Source organism: Mytilus edulis, chromosome 1 (genome assembly GCF_963676685.1).
Source record: "Mytilus edulis chromosome 1, xbMytEdul2.2, whole genome shotgun sequence".
Taxonomy (NCBI): Eukaryota; Metazoa; Mollusca; class Bivalvia; order Mytilida; family Mytilidae; genus Mytilus; species Mytilus edulis.
In genome coordinates, this window is record NC_092344.1 from 37,444,128 (window position 1) to 37,466,161 (window position 22,034).

A 22,034-nucleotide genomic window follows, 5' to 3' on the forward strand; every position below is an offset into this window, starting at 1 on the left:
GGCATTAGATATGGTGGAGTTTGTTTATCTTGTACAAAAAGTAAACAAATGTTCACATTGTACGCTTGTTTTGTAGCTAATGGTGGATGGAGTAGTTGGTATTCATGGGGAAGTTGGAACAGTTGTTCTTCATCATGTAGAACATGTGGCTCATCTGTCATACCACTACAAAGTCGGACTCGCAGACGATTTTGTAACAATCCGTCGCCTGCCTGCGGAGGACGTTCCTGTTCCGGTTCATCTTCTTCAACAACCTCTCGTTATTGCAATACTGCATACTGCAAAGGTAGTTATGATTTACAGCCGATTTCATTGAGTGTGTAGCTAAAGGTAATATATTTGGTTAACTTGCTTGCTAGCTGAACCGTGAAGTCATTATTAGGTTAGGTAAACTACCCTCCTTTAAGGATATACTTGTCGGACTTATAACCAATCTATCTGTCTGTAAGACTAGGCTACTTCGAAAGGAGGGTAGTTTACCTTATCTTATAATGACTTAGTGGCTCAGTTAGCAAGCAAGCCAACTAAAGATATTATCTTTAGCTACACACTCAATGAAATCGGCTTTATGTGAGATATTTTATATCTGTGTCAAGACAGAATTGAGTGTGCATTTTACAGACACTATATCACATTCTTAACAGAACAAAATGCAAAAGAAAGTCATCCGAATGAATCAACTCTTTATGATAGGAATATTTCTGATACATTTGTCGATTTAAGCAGAACGACAGGTGGCAATAGTTGAGCAGGGACTTCTTACCAATACGGTGTACATGAGTCAGCATTTTTTTGTCTATTTTTTGCTTCAAACTGAGTTCCGTATTATACTGTTGATATTCATCTGTGTGTCAGTTAAACTATTTTATTTAGGCCAAGCTAATTTTTTTTATGTGTATGCACTTTGTCAACTTATAGCTGTTGACTGTCACTTGTTACAAGCGGAGAAATTTCGATTCAGAAAAACGAAAGAGGAGAAAAACATTTTGATTTCCCTATCAAATCAACAGGATTGCATCTTACAAATTCTGTGTATATTCAATCATAAAATATCGTTTAACTTTTGCTGTAGAATTGGTTGGAAATTTGAGTCTGAATGTTTATTTGATTTTTGAAATATTATTTTGAACAACCTTGGCATCTACATTTTTTTTTAATTCTTCATAGTAAATGGTGGTTGGAGTGGTTGGAAGTCCTGGGGAAGCTGGGGGAAATGTTCTGCGGATTGTAAAACATGTGGATCGTCCTCAAACCCTTACAAGGCTAGACGTCGATACCGTGTTTGTAACAACCCGACACCTAGATGTAACGGAAATGCATGCCCTGGTTCAAAGTATATCATATCATCAACATCATGTAACACACATTACTGTAAAGGTGAGTTATCTTAACTTTTCAACAAAAGGTTTATGTATTTAACATAATTATATACATTTATATGTCCGATTCATATGAAAATAAAGCCAGACAATTGTAAGATGAAAGTTATGACAGAGAAATTTACATTTATAGCATGTGTAAAGGATTCTTAAATCCATCATGTTGATATTTGTTACCCTTCCGGAGCACCTGATATCACCCCAGTATGTGTTAGAGTACGTGTTTTATCTTTAGTTTTTTATGTTGTGTGTTGTGTACTATTGTGTATATGTTTGTCTGTTTCTTTTTTAGCCATGTTGTGGTCAGTTTCTTTCGAAATGTGAGTTTTAATGTCAGTTTGCTCACGATTGGCTGTTTGTTGTCACTGGTAACAATCCACCTTTTACTATAGCCATCTCCTTTTTTCTTTGATATTTTTCGTTACCTGGTAAAAGCTAATAGAATAAACCACAGCTTAGCTACCAAGCTTATAAATGTGTACCCCAGAAGGTTGTGTTTTATTTAAGACTAATCAGTGGCGCTTGAATACAAAAAATCAAAAGGACAAATAGTACGAAGTAAAAGACAAGAAGTTCTTGCAATTGCTTTTCTATTAAATTAACACTATCATATTTTATTTTTTGTGGATATACAATCATACGATAGATTGAATCATTATTTGGTTAGATGTTTTTAAACAACTGGGAGTAATTTAGTGTTTTACTCTGACGTCATCAGAATTTTAATAATCAAATATTAATTTTGAGCTTTTTGGGACTATATTTGTTTACTGTTTTTAGTAAATGGTGGCTGGAGTAGTTGGAAACCTTGGGGAAGCTGGAACAGTTGTTCGGCTGTATGTAAACCTTGTGGATCCTCCACAGACCCTACCAAGACAAGGCGTCGATACAGAGCTTGCAACAACCCGACACCTGCATGTAACGGGTATTCCTGCTCTGGTCGATCGTATTTATCCGCATCAAAGTCATGTAACACACATTACTGTAAAGGTGAGTACATATTTGAATATTATGATATTATCGATTTGGTTTGTTTCAAAATATTTTAAATGTTGTATTGATCTTCATCACACAAAACGCAAAGTGCAGAATGAATGAAAGACTTTAAAAACTATCTATACTACTAAAGTTTGACCGATTTCAATGAGCCGCAATTCCTCTGAAACCATAAAAAGTCAGAAATATTTGTGATATGACGAATAAATGTAGTGTTTTGTACTTACTAACTTTGAGTTTGAACATAAATTTGTCTTTGAAACAATCTTTTTAAAGCAGAAAACACCATTTTTTAAAACCGTTATCGACCCCTATCTTATATGCTTTCGCGCACGTTCATTCTGCCTTCTGCCCGCGAAATTTACGAACTTTTTGTTTCAACACATCCCAATTATATCGCAATTTCGCGTGAAATTTCTAGTTCTTCTCATGTTTTTAACTATTCACGATCTTTGCAAATATTATTAACAAAGAACAATGTTTTGTTGTTGGTACATATTGTTATTTCTTCTGCTAATCATGGATTGAATTCCATGTTTAAAATGTACAAGAGTTTTGAAACTTCTATGTATGGAAAGAAGTGAGGTGTTGTTTAAAGAACTAATGGTTGTAAACCTAAGATTATGCGTTGCCGGAAAATATGACATTTGCATTATTGTGTGCACCGTTTATAATGAAAAGGCAAGACGTTCCTCGAAATTATCAGCTGATTATGGTAAAAAAAAAAAAAATTCACACGCGCAAACATTTTACAGAAACAGCAATTACATTTAGTGTGCCTTTATATTATTGAACAGCTTTATAAAAGTTTAAATATTTCCCTGTTACTTTTTTGTGACACAACACTTGACAAAGATGTTTTGCCGAGAAAATATTACCGAATGAAGTCTAAAACTGTTTTTGCAATAAAGATTGAAAACAAATTTTACACTGACTATACAATTCAATTACTAATATGAAAATGTAAAACGAAATTGTTTTCAGTAAATGGTGGATGGGGATCGTGGGAATCATGGACAAAAGTTACCAACTGTTCAGCAGAATGTAAGAAAGAAGGTTCAGTATCACCTACACTGACACGAACCAGAAAGAGGCTCTGTAATAACCCAGCTCCTAGCTGTAATGGACAATCCTGTTCTGGGTCACCTTCGAAAAAATCTGTCCAAGATTGCAACACACAAAAATGTCCAAGTAACTAATTTTTGTTTAATATGTGATGTGAAAGTTGTTATGTTTACAAAAAACGCAATAAAACGTCTCTAATGTTGACCTATACCTTTAAAATCTAAGTGTAAAAATGGATTATTTCTACACTAATATATATATATATATATATAAATGGATTATTTCTACACTTAAAGTTTATAGAACAATTCGTTGCAAAACCTGTTTTTGGGTTCGAACTTTGTTCACATCTAAAATTTAATGACACCATCTTTTATAAAATGAAGTAATTGGTATTCACCTGGTGTGTAGATACTGTAGATATTTGTATACATTGTATCTTTATTGTAAGATTAAAGACACGATTGATTTGCAAATGAGACAACTAGCAATCAATGTTCAATGAACAAACATGTGACCAATTAAAAAAAATACCAAAAAAAAGATATAGATATAAAACTGGCACCTGGAATAACAACTGCCTTATTTATTCTTAAGGTGGCACGGTAGTATTTCCTGACCCATGAAGGATAATGATAGCCCTTTTATAATTTTCACTACTTTCTGACACTGCCAACAATTCTACATTCACAGTTAACTTAAGTACCTTCATTTTACTATTTAGAAATTAATTTGAATGTGTATCATAACTGTTTACTTTTTTGGCTATTTTAAAAAACCTAAGTCAACTAGTGCTTTGTAAGTCGTGTATTGTGCATTGAACACAAAGTTACCACATGTTGAGCAGGATCTGCTTACTCTTCCGGAGCACCCAAGATCACCTCCAAATTTTGGTGGGGTTCATGTTGCGTATTCTTTAGTTTTCTGTGTACTATTGTTTGTTTGTTTGTCTTTTTATTTTTAGCCATGGCGTTGTCAGTTTATTTTCGATATATGAGTTTGACTGTACCTCTGGTATCTTTCTCTCCACTTTCAAAAGACTACTCAAAATTCATTTTCATCTGTATGTAAAATTATTTCATATTTTTCTACACCTGATTTATCCCTCCGTTTGGGAAAGTATGTTCAGTTGATACTGTATTTTTTCTCCAATCACACTGTTCAGGTACATTGACTCAGGAAGGATACGCACAAGAGCAATATTAATTCTGGAATGCAAATACTACCGTGATACTATAAACGACAACTGTTGTAAAACAAAATCAACCCACACATATCAACGCATTTTAAGCTCATAGGAATGCTGTTGTGAAACATGTAAGCGAGCGTCTATCTTATCTGGGACAGTAGTTTAACAAAAAATATTTTTTTGGAAAAAAAGTTTATTTTGAAATTCTTGGGAACAAACTTTCTATTAATTTATGTATATTTAGGACAACAAATCACAAGCTCATATTGAACAAGATAGGTGGAATAATATACTTAAAAGTAATAGACTATGTCAACTATGTAACAAAAATGACATTGGTGATGAATTTCTTTACACATTAGAGTGTTAATACGTTGAAGAAAACAGAAAATACTGTATGATACATTATTATTTCAAAAATGCAAATAATGTTAAAATACAAGCAGATTATGTCTTCAAAACACAAATCAGAACTGATTAAACTTTGTTAATTTATAAAGATAATCAACACAGGTAAATGTGCTCCTGGCTAAAATGTACTTCATATATTGCCTGAACAATTGTTTCGTCTGGTATGTCTTATTGTAAATATTGGGCAAAACTGTCTTCTCTATACCGGTTAATTGAGAATAAAGATATAATGTATTTAAAATGCATTTGACTAAATACCTAACATTTTTCAGTTGACGGCTATTGGGAATGGGGTAATTGGGGAGCTTGGGACGAATGTTCCAAAACTTGCGATAGTGGATCGCATAAAAGAATCAGATACAATAAATGTATTGGACCAAAATATGGTGGAAAACCTTGTAGCAAAAAAGTAACAAAGACACACACATATCACCGTGGTTGCAATAGGAATGTTCCTTGCCCAGGTATGTGATAGAAAAATAAGTGTGTGAATTAGGACAGACCATAAACAACTGATAAAATTAGGGATGTCAACGAGTTCTTGAGTAATCGCGTATCGTTCGGTAGTACTATAAGTATCGATTACCAAAATGATACTCGACTGATCGGTTTCTTTTTAAAATGTTGTTGCTTTCTTAAGTTTAAACAAAACATATTTTAATTGAGAGCACCTCCTGGGATATTATATATTATTTAAAATTGATAAAAATTAGAATACGATTCGATTGCTGACATGAATTGTCATTGATATGGTTATATTTATAAATTTACTGTTTAAAAAATTTTGAATTTTTTGAAATATTAAGGCTTTTCTACCTGAGGCATAGATTGCCTTAGCTGTATTTGGCAAAACTTTTAGGAATTTTGGTCCTCAGTGCTCTTCAACTTCGTACTTTATTTGGCCTTTTTAAATTTATTGGATTCGAGCGTCACTGATGAGTCTTTTGTAGACGAAACACGCGTCTGGCGTATATACTAAATTTAGTACTGGTATCTATGATGAGTTTATTTGCATTTAATTGTCATTTAAAATTCCTTAAAATAGATATATATGTAGGGTATATGAACAAGATCATCTTTCCAAGACTTATAATTTTAGCTAATCTTTGTCACTCACCCACCTCTATATCGTCAAGGCATATATTTCGTCAGCAGGGCTGTTAGTTACCTATAAAATTTGAGATCGCTTCGTCCCAGAAAATGTTGACAAGATAATAATTTTATGTTATGAACTCATTCATTGTACCCTGTATTGACCCGCAGACAATGATTAAGGGCATCAGTAAATTATGATTACCTCCCCTTTGTTGACCATTAAATGTGATATTTTACGGTTTTCAAATACTGTTGTTTGAGTAATACTTTTTCTATTATAGATATTTACTAATTACTTGATATGACTATTACCATTTTACCTAATAAGCACATGTAGTAAATGAGCTATTTACTTAAGAATTGAATGCTTCTTTTTGTAAATTTATTGGGGTGTAAAAGCGTTGACCGAAGTACATTTTGTATGAAGCGCGGAAGCGCTTCATTCTAAAAATGTGCGCAAAGTCAACGCTTTTACAACCCTATAAAGTTACGAAAAGAAGCATTCAATTCTTAATTCAATTCACATGTGCACTTTATTGTTGGACCACGTGTTATCATGAATGAAAAGTTGTATTGAGCAATGCAACTGCTTACGGAATAACACGTGATGTGCAGTTAGACAATCAGAATAAAGTATTATAATAAAACATACATCTAATGTTATTTTTATGGTATAAAATTCCTTGGACTATTATTTAGTCCTAGGTTGTACTGATAAGGTTTTTACGATCATAAGAAAACGACCTACGATAAATTTTATGATTTATAATTTTGTGTTTCCATTTTGTAAATGTTTAACTAATCGATTAGTGAGTCTTTACCGAGTTGACATCCCTAGATAAAATAGAATGCAATGACGACTAATTATGTTATGTCAAAACTATGAAAATTTAGAAAACAAAAAATTAAATTGTATTTGTTTAGATGATCTTAACAAATAATCATGGAAGTCTTAAACAGTGCAATTCCAGAAGTAAACTTTTAGGTTTAATCGCTAAAAGCCTTGTTTTCATCACATTCGTAAAACGCTTACACATTTGAAATGTAATAGCAGTTTTCTATACATTTACTTATATTCGTAGTGAACGGCGGATGGGCATCTTTCAAACCATGGTCGGAATGGACACAGTGTAGTCGTAGTTGTGGAGGAGGACTAAGGGAGAGGAAAAGATATAGACATTGTACAAACCCTCGACCCTTACATGGTGGCAAAAAATGTGAAGGACTAGATAATGATGATATGTTTGAAGATTGCAATACCCTGGATTGTCCAAGTAAGTTCTTATGGAAAGAAATTTTACATTAAAACAAAAAAATGAGAATATGTGATATGGTTGACAATAAGACAACTCTCTTCCAGAGACCACATGACGAAGAAATTAACAACTATAGGTCGAAGTACGACTTTAAACAAACATATACCGCGTAGCAAGCAAAACCTGCCATTACCCTGTAATTTTGTTTTATCAACACTTGATTTTAGATTGATTTTTTTTAATCTTATGAAGATGTCCTTCGTTTCCTTTTATAGTTACAATGTACTTATAAATGCAGAAAAAACTGGGGAACCAAGCTTATCACAAAAGAAGGTTATATTTTTTTTCTTCAGAAAGCTGTTTCACTGGAAATTAATGATCAAATGGAATTTATTCTTTACTGTATGTGCTACTTTCATGCAAATTTTGTTGCCAAAATAAGGGACGTGAATTATTTGATATAAGGTTTTCTTTAAATATCTAATATGTCTTGAGACAAATAATCGCACAGATTAGAAAAAAATATCTCAATGAGAAGCTTGTTGTAAAATTTAAAAGTATCTCTTTCAGTTCAATTCGAAAACCATTATTGATCAGAAATCATTATAGTGCTTTTACGTGATGTAGTTGGTAAAAAAGAACTAAATTTTGATATTTCTTGCTTTACGCAAAACACGCTGAATTCATGAGTACGAGAGTGCAAATGCTGGGTGTCATGTAGTAAGACATATGCAGTATTATTTTGATCTTGATTGAGTCTCCTTGTTAAAAATACAAAACATGGTCACATGTATACTTAATGTTGTTTATCCTAATAAACTCTTAACATGCATTATCTTTTCAATCACAAATAATTTGTATGTGTTTCATTGATTTTAAAATGTTTAGGCTTCTGCACATGCTTTGGATACGGCGATCCTCACTATTACACACCAGATGGTGCAGAGATACATTTTATGGGAACTTGTAAATATACATTATGGAAGTCTACAATACCAAATGATGCATGTTCATTCAGAGTTGAAACGAAAAATGAGAGAAGATATGGTCAAACGCACGTTGCATACACACGAATGATTGATTTTTTCATTGAACAAAACCAAATTCGCATTCTTCAAGGTGGTATTACTTTGGTGAGCAATATCATATTTTATCTTATCTTATCTTTTAATTCTCATATGAAGTAGTGTAAATAAGTTTACTTATTTGTGAAACAATTAAGAAAGGTCAGGTTTTGGTGGCTGAAAGTTTGTTTTTTGATTGAAATATTCCCTCCATAGATTAAGCCAATATTATTGAACTGTTGCAGTATAATTGCATGCATACACGCTGTGAATCAGCTTCCTAAATTTTCCTTCAAGATCAAATTTACAAATAAAAGCGACATAATACTATTGAGAATGGAAACCGATAATTTTTCAAATAGCAATCGTACCAGAGAGCATAAAACAGTTAACCGATGATCTAAAATCGTTACTCGATTAGAAAATAACTACTGTATATATATAAAAAAAACACCTTAGGGAGCCACATGAACAATAAGAGGAGCTAGACTGAATACGTCGCCAGGGTAGGCGTCTCCTGTTTTGCTTGCATAACCCGCCCTGCGAAACCCAACTCAATCGAAATGTCATAGTCGGAAAAAAGGACACACAAATGAAGTGACTCTTTGTCACGTCACTGATTTGATCAAAGGATACATAATAATGAAAATGACAGTTAGACCATGTATTAGTAAACATCTTTTTTTAAAGTTTGTGATACATATTGATTGAGATGTCCGTCTGTTTGTCTATTAGTTCATCTTCAATATCAAACTCTGCTCCTGAACCTCTTTTAGAATTAAAACAAAAACATTATAGTCTTTTGCATGTCCTGTTTCATATCATTCTTCTGAATTATTTTTGGGGATCCACTTTGTCATAAGAGCTTTGTCATATCTCCACATTTATGGTCACATGAAATTTTACCCATAATCATCATAGTTCGATTATGTACTTCTGCTGTATTCTTTTATTCAGATTATTTAAGAATTTCTCTTAGCTATTGATGTTCTTTTGACATTTAATTATTTTTGTTTAAACCATTTTGTATCTCAAACTTTACCTAAATTCCTTATTGTAATTTATTAAATATTTACCTGAATATTTATCCAATGCTTACAACATTGTGCGCATCATATGTTCTATGTTCCCCTTAACATATACTTGATTTTGTTCACAGCTGATGTAGAAGACAGTACATTTGTCTATTATCTGGTTTAGAAAAAAGAAAGAAAAGAATTAAAATAATCGATACTTCTAATAATATCAGTTTATTAAAAATTAAATGGTCAACATACTTCAAATTTACTTTCAAATGCATCCACCTTCTCACATATATATACATATGTACTTTAGTTGAATGGTATAGCTGTAGGATTACCGACATCAACAGCAAACAACTCTATCGAGATTACAAGAAGTGGAAGTTACATCACAGCAATTCATTCCAAATGTAACATACGTGTCCAGTTTGATGGTTCTCATATGATTGACGTTAAGGTTTCTAAAAACCACTTCGGTGGAAATTTAACTGGACTATGTGGAAATTGCAACGGGAATGTCAAGGATGACTACCAGACCAAGTCAGGAACAGATGTTTCCGGGTTGGGTTGGGCCGGCTATGCATCCATCGGAAATAGTTACAAAGTATTGGATGATTCTGATCAACCAGATTTGAAGTAAGATAAAGTTTGATGGTGTTAATTTTGTTTGTACTCATAAATGTGTATTTGGTTAAAATACTTGATGTATTTTTTTATATAATATTTCCAATATATATATTATTGCTTAAGCATTAATTTAAAATTAACTTTTTGAATTACATTAACGTCGTTTCAGTAAAATTGTTAAGCATTTTGTTAAATAAAATATTGTAATATTCGAAGTATCATAAATTTTAAATGTATTCGATCTATGTTGGGTTACAATCTATGGAAGATGATTAATAAAAAAAATGATCGAACTGACTCAATATAAAAGTTTCATGTTTTTTCTTATCAACAGTTGTGCTGATGCTGAAGCCCCAGGTGAATGTTCTGATAAAGATAAGGAACTAGCCAAGACGGGTGATAATTGCGGGTACCTTTTATCAGATTCAAGTCCATTCAAGATATGCAGAGACTCAAAGAAAGTAGACTTCACCAAGATGTTCTCCAGCTGTGAATTTGATGTTTGTTCCTCTGATAAAAATAATGCTAATTGTCAAACGTTGGAGAGTACTGCACTTGCTTGCAGTCAACATGGATATAGAGTTAAATGGAGGAGCTTAAAATTTTGTCGTAAGTTTTCACTTATATTTAGGAATAGCTTAACAAATTATTTCATGTTAGCAAGACATAATGTGGATACATGGTTTAACTTACATAAATTTTTATTCGTATGTGAAAAAACGGAGGCATATTTAAAAGACATATTTCGGGGTGGTTTTGTTTTTATCCCTTTTTCATATGAACTTGATTAAACTACTGTGTATTTTGTAGCCTTGACTTGCACAGGGGATTTTGTTTATAAAACAACAGTATCTTGTACCAATACATGCGATAATCCAACAGCAACTCAAAATTGTCAGGACCCACCTGTCGATGGATGTACATGTCCAGATAAAACCTATTTGAATGGTGGTAAATGTGTGACAATTGAAAAATGTGGATCATGTAATCTTAAAATTGGTGGCATATCATCAAAATTGGCAGTAAGTATAACTTCTATAAAATTTTTAACTTGTTTAAAGAATTAAAGCTCATCTGAATGATACAATAGACTTGATTTCATTTGGCCTTTTTATCTTGTTTCTCATGCTGATGTTAAAGTCAAATATTCTTTTTACAGTCTATAGTTTAAAGACAAGTGAGAATTGGTTTTTTATAAGAATTAAGAATTATTTGATGTTCTTAAATCATTGCAGTTAGGCGATGTTTATCCAAAAGGTGATTGCATTTTGTCACAAAAGTGTGACTTGGTAAATGGTACCTTCGAACTAGTTACTATTCCAGCGAAAAAAAGCTGTGCATTAGACGAATGGTGTAAAACAAACAATGTTGGCATGTATGAGTGTACAAAGAAGCCAAGTAAGTAATTAAGTGCATGATGGAGTAGACATTTCGATGTGAAAGAGAATCGGAAGGGAACAATAGAACGAAATTGAAAAAATATTACGATAAAAACTTAGTTAAATATGATGCTCATAAATTAGAACACAAGTCATTCCATTATCAAGGCAAAGATGAGCGTAAATAAATTTGCCAACACTCATCTCTGTGATGACAAGGATTTAAATCGTAAAAACAGCAGATCCCATTACGCATAAAAATGTCTATTGTATGACATTACATTCTTGCATTGAATACGTACGAATTGGCAGAAAATCATTGATGAGAGCAAATATGCCCGTAATGAATTACTATTTACAACACATTCGAAGAAAAAAAAAGATTTTCTACACCAGGAATAAATTACCTTATATTTGCTGTAAGGTTGTTCTTTGTGCTCTTTGTCTTTTCTCTTCATTTTGGCATTTTTAAATTGTTTTATTCGAGCGTATACGTGCGTCTGGCGTACAAGAATCAAATACTGGTATCTATTAAGGATTTTTTATTCGACTTGTCTTTTGCCTGAAAAACGGATATTTTTTACAAAAAAGAAAACACGCAATTACATATGAATGTGGAATATTTCATACACCGAACTGTGCTGTCATGTGCTAACAGATAGTTTATTATCTTATAAATATAAAATTCATGCATTTCTATCAGTTAATGGTGGTTGGCAAATAACTGTCAACTGGTCAGACTGGAGTTCTTGTAGTAAAACATGTAATGGTGGAATTCGCAAGAGAACACGTGGCAGAAGTTGTACAAACCCGAAACCGCAGTACGGAGGCACATCTTGTTCTGGATCTATTAAAGAAACCTCGTATGAAAGCTGTAACACTCTTGAGTGTCCTAGTAAGTATAAGATTGACTACTTTTGCAGAAAGTTAAGGAAATATGAAATACAATTAAGACGTGAATATTCTACCAAACGAAAAAATACAAATACCTACACATAACGTTTTCGACTTATGCTTTGCTATTAGCAGGAAACACGGAACCCTTAATATTGGCAAACAAGATCTAAATGAAAGTGAAAGCATGCAACCCATATTGACAAAAAAACATGCTGTCTAGCTTTGCGCACAATACATTGCCCTAAAAATTGGCAATTGAGTCGAATTAGAAAAGTGTCGGAAATAAGAATCCATTAGGGAGTTGAGTCTTAAGTCACCTTAACATATTCATTGAGCAATATGCAATTAACTAGAGAAGATCCGTTGGTGCGAGGAAACCAAAAGTTGTGTTGATTTAACAACATACACATTAGACAATGATGATTAAAAGCAGTTGACAAAAGAACAAGGAAACTAAATTAATCACATTGATTTAGCAATATTTGGAGTAAAAGCTGCCGACTTTTTCTATACTTTTAAGCAAAAAGTATGTTACACTGTTAAAAGTTATTGATGGTATCGATGATTGATGACTGGCTGTTTAGCATCTATCGTATATTTGCATATATTGATAAAAAAAAAAAAGAAAAAGAAATGCACACAATTAACTAGGCCCCGATTATAGATCAATTAATAAATGTCGAATTTTATTTTAAACACCACAAATAAATATTGCAAGAAAGAACAAGAATAAATTGTTGTTTTTGATTAAACACTTCCTTACTGTGAATGTGCCATTCTGTATACCTTTGTTCATACATGTTGTGCGAGTCTATTTGTTACAATAAAGAAAATTGTTCATTATTCTAAAACTTTTAAGTATCTACCATTCGTTGCTCATGAAGGAATCAAACAATCAGTAAAACAGAAGACTTTATAAAAAGCATTTTTAACAACTGGTTAGAGTAAAGAATGATAAGATTATTTTGCTATACAATATTTTACCAAATATGATTTAAACATTACAAGCCAGGCGCAAATGAATCAGAAAAAGAAGTCAAAGACAATAATGAATCTGCTTGTTATATAGGTTTTTGTTCGTGTGAAGGCTCGGGAGATCCTCACTATTACACTCCAGACGGTGCTGTTATACATTTTATGGGAACATGCAAATACACTTTATGGAAATCAACAATTCCAAGCGATCAGTGTGAATTTAAAGTCGAGACTAAGAATGAGAGACGATATGGCTATACGCATGTTTCCTACACAAGAATGATAGACTTTTACATGGGAAATACACAAATTCGTTTCTTGCACGGCGGAAACGTGCTGGTAAGATGATTATATATTTATAATATTAACGTTTTCAGTTTAACATAACAACATTTTAACTGCATTTTTGTCCTTGAAAATCAAGCTATTGGGACATTAAAGGTAACACTTCACATGCTTGACCAACTATGTTACAAGGTTTTGACAAAATCCATGACAGTAGAGTATTTTTGTTTAAATTTATATTAGTGCCAAGTTAAAAATGTATGATTTAATTGATTATCTTTGTATATTGTCATCAGATTGATGGTTACCGAGCAAGTTTGCCAGTGAAAACTGGAAATGACAGTATTGAGTTATCTAGAAGTGGTAGTTTTATATCTGCCGTGCACGCCAAATGTAACATACGTGTTCAGTTTGATGGCTACCATTTGGTGAATGTAAAAGTGTCTAAAGATTACTTTGCTGGAAATTTAACTGGGATATGTGGTAACTGTAATGGAAACTATAAAGACGATCTTCAGACCAAAGATGGAACAGATGTTTCAACTAAAGGAGGACAAGGTTATGCTGACATCGGGAACAGTTACAAAGTAACAGATGATTCAGACCTACCGGATAAAAAGTAAGACGTGTAAAATCACCAGTAGTGGAACCTTCAAGTGTTGTTCAATTAGAGCATTACTGTTTCTAGGTTGAGATTTTATATTTATTTAACACAAGTTTTCTGCAGCAAGCGGTATGCAGCGATTGGAAATTTGTCCGACTGTGCGTCCGTTTGTTCATCTTTTCTATCGTTTGTCCTTTGCAACGGCTGTTGAACCGCCTGGCAAGTTTTTTGAGACTTTCAAAGATTAATCAAATGATGTATATGTTTTTTTTATTTACTCATCTCACTGATTTTTTGGTTAGCTATGGGATGATATGGACTTCGTCATAATTGGATACTATGCTACATTGTGATCCTCTCTTCTTCCAAACCTCTAATTAGTACATAACGAGGACATCTCAGAATCTTTCTTTTATAATCCTGTGTTGCCTCTGCATATGGTTTTTGTTCGAATTTGTTTTTTTTAACCAAATGATTGATTTCACCATTGCCTTAATTGGGGTACAACTTAGTATCAAAAGCTACACCTAAACCCCTTACTATAAATTAATGAAAAAACTGTACTTGCCGATATTTATTTGTCCAAAGCATTCAGTTTGCCATTTCTTTTGTTTAGATTAACTCATTTTGAAGGAGGAAATACTTCCCCTAAAATCCTTGTTACAATTCATTTTTCGTCTCACTATTTCTCATTGTAATGCTTTTGTGCACACCCAATTTATTTATTTCTTATCGTTATCGTTTTCTCCCTCACCATATCATGGACTTTAATACATAATGCTTAAGCATGTTCACACTTAACGTACTTCTTTTACAAGGGTGTGCTCCTGACAAAACAAATACACAACCTATGAGGAAACTCATTACAATTTTTTTCTGTCACAACCACAAATCTAATGAAAACTATGATGTGAAGGTGTCTCGAGACATGCTTGAATTTAAAATTTTCGTCATATGCGTCATAGAAAAAAGCTTACACAGACAAAAACATACCTGCGAATGTTAACCGACTTAAATTTCATTGAAGTCTGACATGGTTGAATCAAAACATTTGATATGTTTAAAGTAATATCTAAGAAATAATCTATGGCTTCCATGAATTATTTCAATTCTAAAAGGAAAATACGGTAATTTAAAACTGAAGCAAGGGTGGGTTTTCCGTGTGTATGGCTGTTCTTTTTTCCACCTATTAGATAAAGCTTAAATATTTCCAATAAATCTGAAGCTTGTATCAATTATTTCTTTTATTAAAACTAGAAAAATATGTGTTTAATCTTTTTAAATCTTAACTCTAACATATACCATTTTTTATTTATCTTTTTTTCCCTCGCAATCTACCGTCAAATCAACAGTACATTTCGTAACTAAGGATATGTAAACTTGCTGAAATCAGTAAATGCGCGAATAATGCGGTAGTAAAAATAATTGAAATAAAGCCTAATTCAAACTCCATTTTCATGCAAAAATATCTGAATTTGAGTGGTTCAATCAAAGGAAAAATCTACATCTATAGCGTTTTCATTCGTATGACATGATGTTTTGAAATAACTTTAATGTATTTAAAGCTTAAACGAACATTTGTAGAATTAATATTTTTTAATTTGGTACGTTTACGAGCTTAAACGCGTTAATTCTTTTTGTTATGCATCAGAATAACAAAAAAAGTTTCTGCAGGTTTCTTATCGATTGCAATTTTTAACGAAGCGAAATCGCCATAGCGTTTGTACATAAGTTACGATACATGTGGACTTACGTGGGAGATATTTTGTAATAGCCATTTATATGTACATCTGAGTCTGCGGTAAGTATAGATATATCGAGAATTTTATCACACAAAAGCGAAAAAAAGCACGTCATATTTGAATTAACAATTTTAAGCAATATTTTCAATAATATGTTAGGCAAAAAGTAAAATCACAAAAATACTGAACTTAGAGGAAGATCAATTGGGAAAGTCCAATATATTTTGACATATATCTAATGAAATACAAAGCATTCTGCATATTTTTTTCATTTTACTTGTTATCTACAGTTGTGCAGATGTCCCTCCATTAAAAGATTGTACAGAGGACAAACGGAAATTAGCCAAATCAGATAAATATTGCGGCTTTTTAGCAACAGATACTAGTCCATTCAAAGCATGTATGGATTCAAAGAAAGTAAATTTTGACCAGTTATACAGTAGTTGTGAAGTTGACTTCTGTAATTCAAATAGAACTTATGTACATTGTCAAACTCTACAGACTGCTGCTTTAGCTTGTAGTCAGCATGGATTTCAAACAAAATGGAGAACACCCACCTTCTGTCGTAAGTTTCTAATGAAGTCTTGCATTTTCGCAATATGTAAACTTTGTAAAACTTCTAGCAAATGTATTTATGAGGAGCATACAATATGGTATGATGGCATGACAATTCAAATAATAATTGCTCATAATAAATTGGTTTATTCTATTATCGTAATTTCTGGTAATCCTTTCGCAGTAACATATGAAGGCAGTCACAATATTTGAATGCGTGTGCATGTATTGAAAGAGTTTTACAGTCTTAAAACAGTAACATGCTTCTTTGTTTGATTTTAATAACTGTAGTGTTATGCATATTCTAATTATAATAGAAACTAAAGAATAAAAGTAACAATATAAAAACTGGGCCGAAATATCTGATTGCAAATATATGTAATAATCGTTTTTCTTTTTCAATTAACGGAATACATCGTTATCAATTTTCTGGCAAACACAATGTTTACGTTTCTGAGCTTGTGGTCATGTTAACATATTTTTTTTTTAAAACAGTACTTTTCCTATTAGTGTTCTATGTGACAGTAGATACAAACTTGGGTATCCATCAAAGGTAATTTGTTTTGCTTAAATTTTCAATAAAAGTATTTAACAGGTTTAAGTACTTTGAAACGTTTTCGTTTTCTAGACCAACTGATAAACAGAGTCTTTACAAATTATCTGTACAGAAAATATTTAACAAAAATAACCTAAATTAAATTAATCTTATTGATTTTGTTGTTATGTTGTACTGTTCGTAATGTTTATAAAATTAGTTTTCTAACTTTTAGCATTAAAATGTGATGGTGGACTCGTATACAAATCGGCAATATCATGTACCAATACATGTGACAATCCAACAGCCGATCAAAATTGTCAAGACCCGCCAGTAGATGGGTGCACATGTCCTGATAATACATTTTTAAATGGGGATAAGTGTGTAACGATTGACAGATGTGGATCTTGTAGATTGAACATTGGAAGAGGAACTCTAAAGCTCGCTGTATGCATATTAGTTTTTACTGCCTTCTGAACTAAGTCTTTATAGAATTTTCCGTGTATAACTGGTAATCAAATATAGACCTATATCTAAGACATATTTAAAACTAAAATCGATGCCCTGTCTTTAATCGACGTCCATTCCTCAAATCGACGTTCAAATCTGATGTCATAATGAAATAAGATTCCAAATGGATAGCTAATTCTATCCTACACGTCCAATATTTAGCTTAATTAATCGACATCCGTTTACGGACTTGCAACGATGAGCTACATATTGTAATTTAGTAAATTCAATTTTAATCACAGTTATCTATCGTTTTTTCTTTAGTTAGGTGACGTTTATCCAAAAGGTGACTGTATCAAAGCACAGAAATGCATTTCGAAAAATGGAACCTTCAACATGGTATCAGTACCGGCGTCCATATCATGTGCATCAGATGAATGGTGCAAGCTAAATAAGCTCGGTGTATACACGTGTACAAAGAAACCTGGTAAATATTTGTAGTTATGCTGCCAATATGCCTTTTTCCACGTTAGTAGATAAACAAATATTTGTCCTTCAAATAATTTGAATATGATTCAAAAAGATTTACTTACACTTTTGGTTGGTCAGGCATCATCATACAACGCTATTTATAAAGTAACTTTTGTGAAGTAACCTTTTATGTCAAGGAATATGTACTTTTATATCTTTTGTTTCAAAGTTTTTGTTATTTGTTATTTGAAAATCAGATAATTCCTTAGAGAATTATTATTGATGTTAATTTGCCACTTCAATTATCTACACATTTATGAATAATATTTTTCATTAGTGGATGGTGGTTGGAAAATAGTTAGTACCTTTACAGAATGGAGCGTGTGTAGCAAAACATGTAATGGCGGAACTCGTCAAAGAACACGTATAAGAAGTTGTACGGAACCAATGCCCCAGTATGGAGGCAAATCTTGTGTAGGATCAACTATAGAAACTGAAACTGAAAGTTGCAACACATTTAAATGTCCTAGTAAGTTGTTCGAGGACTTCTCTTCATCTAATGTGTTCAGGTGTGGAATAAACTTGATTAAACAAACAGATATAACAAGAACATTATAAAAAAGTACTAAAAATTACTGTTTAAAAGAAACAAATCAAATATTAAAAATCCAGATCACAATAAGTGACAAAATATATAATTGAGGGGGAGGACAGGGGTAAGGGAGACAGAGAGAAAGGGGGTAGGAGAAAAGAGAAAGGGGGTAAGAGAAAGGAGAAAGGGGTAGGAGAAAGGAGAGGAAGGCTGGGAGAAAGGAGAAAAAGTTGGAGAAAGGAGAAAAAATTAAATATCTCTCCTTTTAAAAAATTTTCTAATATTTCAAGAAAAAATATCTCAAAAGGAGATGTTTTATTCTAATGGGAGAAAGGAGAACGGGTTAGGAGAAAGGAGAAGAGGGGTGGGAGAAGGGAGAAGGGTACCCCCCTGTCCTCTCCCTCATAATTCATATTTTGAAGCTTTTTAAAACTGATTTTTTTTTTAAATAGAAAAGTAACTACATCCATCTTATCTAGACTCTGTATTTTTTTTAATAATTCATAAAAGCCATATATTAATATTTGTTGTAAATTTACACGTGGCCTTGATCGTGATATTCGAATTTTATCAGGAGCGGTAGACCCCCGCTTATTTAAAGCTAAAAATTATAATAAATCTTTAACTTGCATCATTTTTGTCTAAATTATTGCTAAAAGAAAAATGTTTTTAGTTCTGTTAATTCTCAACCCTAACGTTAACCATATTAATTTACATTTTTATCTTGTAATCTAACTTGAAAGCCATAGTTGGCAATGTATAACTAAGGAGTAGCCATGTTGACTTGCTGAAATCAGTAAATGACTGAATAATGCAAAAGAATAGAAAATGAAATAATAACTACTTCGTAATTCATTTTAATGCAATATTGTCCGAATTTGGAGGGTTAACACAACGGAAAAATCTTCAGCTTTGACGTTTTCTTTTGAATGACTTTTGAAATTACTGCACAAAAAACAACTATTTAATTTCGCGGAATTATATCTAATTTTGATTTTGTTAATTACCGAGCTCTAATGCATTGTTTCTATTGTTATGCTTCAGAATATGAATAAAGGTTCTGTAGTTTTTATTTCAATTACAACATTTTTAACGAAGCTAAATAGACATAGCGGTTGCACATAGGTTACAATACTTGTGGTTTTACGTTGCAGGTATATTGTTACAGCCATTATCATGCACATCTCTGAGTTTTCGCTAAGTGAAAATATATCGAGAATTTTACCACGGAGTTTTTTACAAAGCGAAAGAAGCACGTCATACTAGAATTGCAATTATATCTCATTATGCCTATATATCTTTCTTTTTTTCTTTACATTTACTTAGTGTTTCTGTTAGTCAATTGGTGTGATATGATTGTTATCTACAATTAGGAAATCAATAAATGAATAAACCATCGGTTATATGTATATCTTACCAATAATGTTGATGAATTATGAACTTTAACGCTTTTTTAAATATATTAAGGTTACATTTAAAGTTAATCAACAAAGTTGTCTATAAGGTAAATGACTATTATCTTTATAAAAAAACAGCTATCTTTTACTTGGATTAAGATTTATAACAACGGCTAATTTTTATTTAATGATTTAGGTTTTTGTTCATGTGAGGGATCGGGAGATCCTCATTATTATACCCCAGACGGTGCTGCTATCCATTTTATGGGAACTTGTAAATATACGCTATGGAAATCGACGATACCAGATGACAAGTGTGAATTTAAAGTCGAAACAAAGAATGAAAGACGTGGTGGGAATACACAGGTTTCCTACACAAGAAGGATTGATTTCTATTTTGGTAATTCGACCATTCGTATTCTTCAAGGTGGCCATACACTGGTGAGCAGCTTTAATAAATTACTTTAAATTTGATTATTGTCAAATATCTCTTGACAATGTCTATTTCAGAATGTTTATAAGTGACATTATGAGATTAAAAAGATAAAAAGGACAGTTTGCCTTAGTGAAAAGTAAAATCACAAAAAATACTGAACTTAGAGGAAAATCAATTCGGAAAGTCCATAATCACAAGGCAAAATAAAACAACAAAACGCATCAAAAACGAATGGACAAGAACTGTCATATTCCTGACTTGGTACAGGCATTTTCAAATGTAGAAAATGGTGGATTAAACCTGGTTCTATAGCGCTAACCCTCTCACTTTAATGCCAGTCTCATCAATTTACGACATATTTACATTGATACATTAAATAAACAGACACAATAAATATAATAGTCAAAATATGGGTACATCAGTCATCATCATATAACAATTTTAAAAGGAACAATCTAACAAAACACAAAAACATCTACTATCTACGAACACATTCATTGATTTGAGTGTCTGACGTCAGAAAATTCTATACGTCACATAAATTTGTCGTTCAATGTGCATACAAACAATTATAAAATTTACATAGGAATGTTAGCATACAGGGTTAAAAAATCAAAAGTATGTAAGAATAAATTTCAGAAATAGACCGAGATTTTAACTAGTCCAAAAGTTATATATAGAATTTATAAGAATCCAAAAATAGTTAATTCCACTACGCGATTGAATGATTTTGACGTTTGTGGTTCAACGTATATTGTAACTCATAATAGAAATATATCATAATGACATATTATAGAACAATATCATTCTGACGGGATCCTTTAAAGTACAGAGTCACGTTATAAGAACCAAAGAAATACAAAAAGTGGCATTTACAAAACAAACCACCATAAAATGAAAGCCAATACATTGACGAGATGTATAAGTACCGAGCCACGTGAAACGGATATTACATAAAACCATTCAACAGTAAAAGAAGTATTAATAATAGAACAAAGACAAATGAAAGAACTATAAAACACGTTGTTAAGATGATAAACAACATCAGTACGCAGAATCTATACATTAAGACCATCGTGTATTATTTGAGAAGTTGATACGGAATATTTATCAACAAGGTCTTGGTACCTTCCGATGAACTTTTTTAGAAAAAGAACGAGACGTTCTTTGACATACCCCTGGTTCATCAACTTTCTACTCAGACACTGATGACGTTTTACAAAGTCTGAGTAGGAGCTGCAAGCTCTTGAATATCGAATAAGTTGGGAAATATATATCCCATATGCAGGTGAAGTTGGTATATTGCTACTAAGGTGGGGGAAATTTATAATTTTCAAATTAAAATCGTCTCGTTTGTCATAGATTCTGGTACTGAGATGACTGTGTAAGTCAAATTCGAGATATAAGTCTAAAAATGAGGCGGAGGAAGCCGTGTCTGTTGTTTCTTTAATCTTAAAGGTCCAGTGAACAATATTGTGATCTGAAAGTTCAAAAGTTTCTTCCTTAGTTTACAATATTTAATTATACTCCATAAATTTAAGAGAAAAACAATGCTTAATAAATAACAATAAACTCATCATAGATACCAGGACCTAATTTTTTATATACGCCA

The 22,034-nt window shown here is 32.2% G+C and overlaps 1 protein-coding gene across 4 annotated transcripts in view; it reads left to right on the forward strand.

Annotated features, from left to right (window-relative positions):
* The window catches only part of LOC139482136 (mucin-6-like), a 68,167-nt gene that overhangs the window by 15,722 nt on the left and 30,411 nt on the right, over window positions 1–22,034 (forward strand). For all 4 annotated transcript variants that reach the window (XM_071265825.1, XM_071265840.1, XM_071265832.1 and 1 more), the window contains exons 7-25: window positions 77–286; window positions 1,168–1,377; window positions 2,160–2,369; window positions 3,360–3,566; window positions 5,313–5,504; window positions 7,218–7,409; window positions 8,280–8,524; window positions 9,791–10,113; window positions 10,439–10,713; window positions 10,915–11,126; window positions 11,340–11,502; window positions 12,187–12,378; window positions 13,450–13,694; window positions 13,937–14,259; window positions 16,277–16,551; window positions 17,312–17,523; window positions 17,851–18,013; window positions 18,335–18,526; window positions 20,183–20,427. In XM_071265825.1, the coding sequence (XP_071121926.1) occupies window positions 77–286; window positions 1,168–1,377; window positions 2,160–2,369; window positions 3,360–3,566; window positions 5,313–5,504; window positions 7,218–7,409; window positions 8,280–8,524; window positions 9,791–10,113; window positions 10,439–10,713; window positions 10,915–11,126; window positions 11,340–11,502; window positions 12,187–12,378; window positions 13,450–13,694; window positions 13,937–14,259; window positions 16,277–16,551; window positions 17,312–17,523; window positions 17,851–18,013; window positions 18,335–18,526; window positions 20,183–20,427 (4,286 nt within the window). The remainder of the gene's footprint in view (window positions 1–76; window positions 287–1,167; window positions 1,378–2,159; window positions 2,370–3,359; window positions 3,567–5,312; window positions 5,505–7,217; window positions 7,410–8,279; window positions 8,525–9,790; window positions 10,114–10,438; window positions 10,714–10,914; window positions 11,127–11,339; window positions 11,503–12,186; window positions 12,379–13,449; window positions 13,695–13,936; window positions 14,260–16,276; window positions 16,552–17,311; window positions 17,524–17,850; window positions 18,014–18,334; window positions 18,527–20,182; window positions 20,428–22,034) is intronic.